The 6058-nt window shown below is 40.0% G+C and overlaps 1 protein-coding gene across 1 annotated transcript; it reads left to right on the forward strand.

The window, feature by feature from the left end:
- The first annotated feature begins 428 nt into the window (after positions 1-428).
- Positions 429-6058, forward strand: LOC130469404 (uncharacterized). The gene is made up of 3 exons (XM_056838696.1): positions 429-4931; positions 5108-5173; positions 5807-6058. The coding sequence occupies exon 1, from the start codon at positions 555-557 to the stop codon at positions 1347-1349; it is 795 nt and encodes a 264-aa protein (XP_056694674.1). The 5' UTR covers positions 429-554; the 3' UTR covers positions 1350-4931; positions 5108-5173; positions 5807-6058.

Raw genomic sequence — 6058 nt, forward strand, 5'->3', positions numbered from 1 at the left:
TGAATCATTATTTACTGTCGAATAATAACGGTGAGTTCGGTGACATAAGGCTGATCCCCTTGATTAGCCAGATGGAAAGTTGCTATTCTATTATGCCGTTGGTTGTTGCTGAGACTTTGCTGAGTGCGGATGAGCTGAAGAAGGATGCCAAATCCGAAATTTTTAAGGGAAGCCCCCTATTACTGCAGGTAATCTACTTTTTTCTTTGCGCACATATACGCCACTTTTCTTTTTTTTGCCTGGGGCTGAGTTTCACCGCCCAGGGCTGGGCGCTGGAATATTCGGCGCCTGGTCCTGGGCGTTGAAACCGCGCCCCAGGACATTTTTTCTTTCTTTTCATTCTTTTGATTCGATCGTACCTGTTTTTGCAGATTTGGCTTGCGGAACGGCTTAGACTTTTGGAAGCTCCTGCCGATCCTAAACATTATCGCCCTATAGCTTTGGATAACCGAAAATACTAGCACCAAGGCCAGGACGAGGCCGAATGGACCTCCTTTTTTACTTACGACATTTGTTCTATTAAGTGGGTGGTACCATGGTGGGGTTTGACTACTATGACAGGGGGGTCTGATGTATCGGTTTATATTTCTTTGTTGGGGCTATCTTGTCCCATTTATATTTTCCCTTACCGAGTCATGCGTCAATATGGTTTAAGGCAGACTATCCCCTTTTCTGATACGGTACCACCTAAGGTAGCGACCTTTGCACAAACACGGGTCTTAGCGTGGGCTAGGTATTATAATGGTCTCCCGCGTTGGGCTGTAGCTACAAATGGGTTTGTGGGTCTTTCTGAAAACTATAAGTTGTGGATGAGTTCCGATGACAAGGATGTGAGGACCGAGGCTCGTAATGGGGAGCCCGCCGAGCTTTTGATACCTCGTATTCGTGTTAAGTATGAGGGTCCTGATTCTGCCAGACCTCGTACCTATAGTTTTAAGACTGTGAAAGCTCGTCCTGATCGAAAGCGAAAGGAAGTTCTTCCCCGTTCCAGTGTCAGGCCTAAAAAGGTGCCTAACATGAAGGGGTCTGCTGTTGTTAAAAGAAATGCAAGCTCTCGCAGAGATCATCGCCGGAACAATGTATGGGTTAGGAAGGCTCCGCCGCCTGTAGAAACAGTGGCTAGCCCGATTGATGGTAGTAATCCTTCTCCCACCACTGTTTGTGCCCTTGAGGCTGAGCGGGCTATAACTGAAAATGTTTCTAAAGCTTTGGCATCTTTGGAAGTTAGTGTCCAAGAGCCGGTTCTTATGGAGATTGATATTGGGGCAGCGCAGAAGACTATGGGGATGGATCCTGCGAACATTGCTCTCTTCAAGACTTTGTTTGACGATTTGGAAGAACTAGAGTAGTGTAGTTCTTTGCTAGGGTGTAGGTGCCCTCTATTTATTTCAGTTGTGTTTGTTTTTTATTCTAGCACTTTGTTTTCCTTCTTATTATATTTTAATAAAGGCATATTTTTAGTTTCCATTCAATTTTGTTTATATGTCTAACACTTTTTACACAAAGAATATAATTTTGTTATTATTATTTGGACCGAATCCTTGGTAAGGATTGCCTACGTATCTTGTCAGAATCAGGTCGCGCGTAGTTCTTAGCTTTAGAATAAGTTCTAGTATGCCGGATTTCGGTAGATATGTCCTGAAGTGGAAACATATTACTTAATCGGCCAAATGAGTGAAGTATTTGCCATTATTTTCATCTGCCGTTTTCCATAGGTTGCGTAAAATTCGACCAATTTGTTGGTAAACCTATTTGGATACGCACTGTACCCCCCAAGTGTTCGTTATTTTTCCGTTGCGTGCGGATAAAATGACGAGCACTTTCGAAAAAAGGAAAACTTTGGCAGGCAAAGAGTTTCAACGCCCAGGCTGGGGCGTCAGAAATTTCGGCGCCCAGCCCTGGGCGCTGAAAATAACTTGGGCGGTCAATTTTGACGTTTTGCTTCACATGTTCTTGCGTTTATTTCTATTTCGTTTTTTTTTTTTTTTTGCCTTGATATTTTGCTTCATAGTTAAAGTTAATTTTGAGGCTGTTTTGGAGGTTTTTTGATTGTTAGCGTGAAACGCATTTTTGTCCGGATTAATTTTTTCTATTGGTGACTCAAAAAAGTTTTGAAAATGGAGTTAGGGTGCGGAACTTATGAAGATCTTTGTGGAGGGTATGATGGAATCTTATGTGAAAGCTGTCGGTGGGTTCTACGTTTTATGAATTTTTTTTTGGTAACATTTGCATTTGTTTTAAATTTTGGATTTCTTTTTGATTTTGGGTTGCATGGATTGGCTCTTATGATGACATTGGTTGGCTTTTTGGGTTTTGAGGATGGGATAGTGTGGTTTATTTTGTGGGTTTCAGGAACTGGTTCACATGCCATTATTTCAAAACCGAGTGGGCTTTGTTTGTTGGGCCTATAGTGGGCCACTTCTTTATTTTTTTATTTTGCAAGTACATTTGGTGTTTATTTAGTGTTAGAATAAAATTTTTAGGAGAAATATTACGCCTTTATTAATTTGGAAAGTGAGGAAAACACACTGAAATAAAACTGACCCATATTCTAAAGGGCCTTAGGACCATCTAAAGTCTCTATTATTTTTTTCTATCAATCTAAAGAACTACTAGGCGCTTTTTACTAATGGTGCCCTATGTGGCTCAAGCCTGGGGTTTAGTCTCATAAAACTTTGGTCCTTCACCGGTACTCATCTTGAATTCCATTCCTTTTGCGTTGACCCACTGATATATCTTCACCCATCCGTTCCCGACCTCTTCTAGTGTTGATGCAGGAGAGATTAACCGGGTTGGATCAAAACCTTCATCTTGTAAAGCTAGGGTAGTTATCACAGTCTCGTTCTCCATAGGCCTCGATTCGTTAAACAATGTCCATAGAGCCTGGTTGTCCAATATTTCAGCTGTTTTAGTCTTGGTGAGGTGGGGTGCCTCATCCAAGGTGTGGCAGTCATGGAAAATTTCAAATCCGGGTTTTAGCAGGCCATCCTGAACGAAGGGTTCAGGGAAATCACAGCATGGGTGTTCTTCTCCTTCCCGAACAAACATCCCGTTAAGGGGCGTAGCCTAGATAGGCGGTCAGCAATATCTTCCTCCGTTGGTTCATAACCTAAGCCAAAGGGAGTAGATTTGTCGGGAAAAGGATGGAATGTGCATTCCTTCTTCCTTATGCCCAATGGAGTTCCTGGGAAATAACCTTGAGCCAACAGCATTCTAGGGATGACTCGGGATGCATGCGGGTCTAGGAATGCTGGATCATAATCTTCGATGAACTGGATTGTTTCTTCCATTTGAAACCCATAAAGGTCATCTGCAGTTTCGGCCGTTCCAACCATAGTACAACTGACATCGAGAGGAGGGGCGCGGATTTCTAGTATTACCCCGTTATGATTAAGTTTAACCATTTGGTGCAAGGTTGAAGCCACACCTCCTAAGTCATGGAGCCAAGGTCGCCCCAAGAGGAGGTTGAAATTGGGCTTGATGTCGATTATTTGAAACTCCGTGGTGCGTGCCACAGGCCTAGTTTGTATGGTAAGGTTGATTTTTCCCAACACAGGCCTTCGGGAGTTATCATAAGCTCGTACCCCTTGTGAGGAGGTTTGGAAGTCATCGCTTCCTAGCCCCAAGCAATGGGCGGTTCGCAATGGGCAGACATTAACCGCCGAACCATTATCTACGAGCGCTAGGGGGATGTTTTGTCCTTTGCATCCAACCACTAAGTAAAGGGCTTTTGTAATACCCCGAATATTTAAAACATGATTAATTATGCTAAATTATTTTTATTTTAGCTTAAAACCGTTTTAAATCCTAATTTCAAATTACGATTTTAATTAACGAAGTTTTATGTCGCTTGAATTTTAATATTGTTGCAAGATTTATTTTTACTTTTTTTAGAAATTTAATATTTACGAGCTTAAGCTACCTCTTTGAATCTTAATTATTCCGTAAGTTATAAAGGATTTTAATAATTTTGAACGTTCCTATGTTATTTGGAAACTAAATTTTTTTTTTTATGTTAATGATATTTTATAAAGAATTACTTCAAAATCTGGTTTTAATTAAACATTTCTACTTATATAAATTCCTAAATATAGCAAATGAATTTCTGAATTTTACCAAACCTTATAAAATAATCCAAAATGCTATAAAGTCCAAAAAAAAAAAAAAAAAAAAAAAAGAAGACACTCAGCCCCTAGCTTCCTCCCCCTTCTCCCACGTGTATGTGTAGAACAAGGGTCAAAATATACTTGTTTCTTTGACTCCTCTTTACCCCAAATTCAGTCCAAGTTCATTTTCGTGCCCCCCAAGTACCTCTCCTTCTTCCTTACTCTACTTTCACGGTGAGGTCATGGGTGATGCCCATTGAGTTCCAATTACCTTATAAATAAAGGAGAAATCTGCTCTCCATTTGCACAACAATCAATTTCCAAAGAAAAGCTGAATTTATACAGAGTACTCCACATAACCACTCGCCTCCCTTCCTCTGTTCTCACGCACAACCACCATCACCACCGCGGCTCTGCCGCCGGCCAACCTGATGCCACCACCCTTAAAATTCCGTTCTCCACCCCCAGAATATGCTCATTCACTACTGACAAATATCAAGCTCGAATCGTAGTTCAGTTGCCGAAACCGAACATTAACTCACGCACAACCTATTTTCTCTCTCTCCATTGACGCGGACCACCACCGCCGGAAACCACCATCAGCACCATCCCCTCCGACGTTCTTCTGCCGTCGCGCCACCTAAAAACACCAACCACCTGAGCCCCTCCTTGTGCCGCCATTGCCTCTCGGACCTTCCTCCTTCCGTGCTTCAGTTCTGTTCTACCAAAGAGTTAATGGATTTTGAAATCAATTTCCCAAATTGAAGTGTTGTCAGCACCTTTATTTCTAAATAAAGTCAACCTACTTTACCTTTATGACTTTTGGTAAGTTTTATTAGTATACACTACTGATTTATTTTCTCCAAAAGACTTACAAATTGTAACACTAGTACTAGTACCATGACGTGTTAAATTCAAAGGGTAATTAAATTATGAAAATTTATCAACTTATATTTTGATAATTAGTTACTAATTTGATGGTTTAATATTATAATTACAAGTATAAAATAGTTCTCGGAGCTCAGGAAGAACGATCCATCGAACGGGACGTATAAACTACGGTTGAGGTAACATCTATTGCTAACACCCACATTCCCCTTATGAACTGTGTTTTATGAATTTATGAAATATGTTTATAATGATATGTTTTAATGGATTGTTGGATATGAATTGTGTTTATAAAGTGTGTTTTATGCATGATGATATTCAAATGTGCTTATGAATGATTTTATAAGAATGATGAGTTACGAATAAGATACGAAACATGATAAATAAAAGTGTAATCGGTTCTCGCAGTTAGTGGGGTTACTATTTCTAGGTCGTGCACGTACCGCCGTACCGCGGGACACCAAACAAGGGAGAGTGCTCCTTGAGGGTTACCGCAAGCTAAAAGAGAAACTATTTAGGTACGGGCGTATGTCCAACAAGGGAGAGTGCTCCTTGAGGACTATCGCAAGGTGGGAGACGTCCCGCAAGGCTAACTTGTCAGTTACCAAGTAAAATGAAGGTTTTATGAAAGATAATGGGAACTAATAAAGTTTCAAGTTATAAATGATGTTTTATTATAATGATTTTATGAAAGTGATTTACTATATTCTATTCTCCCTGGTTGCAAAGTAAATAAAATGAATTGAAATGAATTTACGTAGTTAGGGTAGTATGTTACTGGGCCTCGGCTCACGATGTTGCTTTTGTTTTAGGTACGAAGAAGATCATGGGATGCCTTAGAGTGAGGATGCAACCATCAAAGTCACGATCGATGTTTAATAAAGATAACTATGTCATTAGTAATAAAGGGATGTATTAATTAAACTCTAAGTTTGATTTCACGATTTGAGTTAGATTTTCAAATTAATGTTGAAACATGTTAGAAATATTTATTAAGGTTTACTTAGATTTTAATGTAATTTTTAAAGAATTAATCGAAGTGAAGTATAATTACTGTTACTCAA

This window comes from Spinacia oleracea, chromosome 3 (assembly GCF_020520425.1).
Source record: "Spinacia oleracea cultivar Varoflay chromosome 3, BTI_SOV_V1, whole genome shotgun sequence".
Lineage (NCBI taxonomy): Eukaryota > Viridiplantae > Streptophyta > Magnoliopsida > Caryophyllales > Amaranthaceae > Spinacia > Spinacia oleracea.

Coding starts and splice junctions, on each gene's coding strand:
- LOC130469404 (XM_056838696.1), top strand. CDS start 555: ATGACAGGGGGGTCTGATGTATCGGTTTATATTTCTTTGTTGGGGCTA.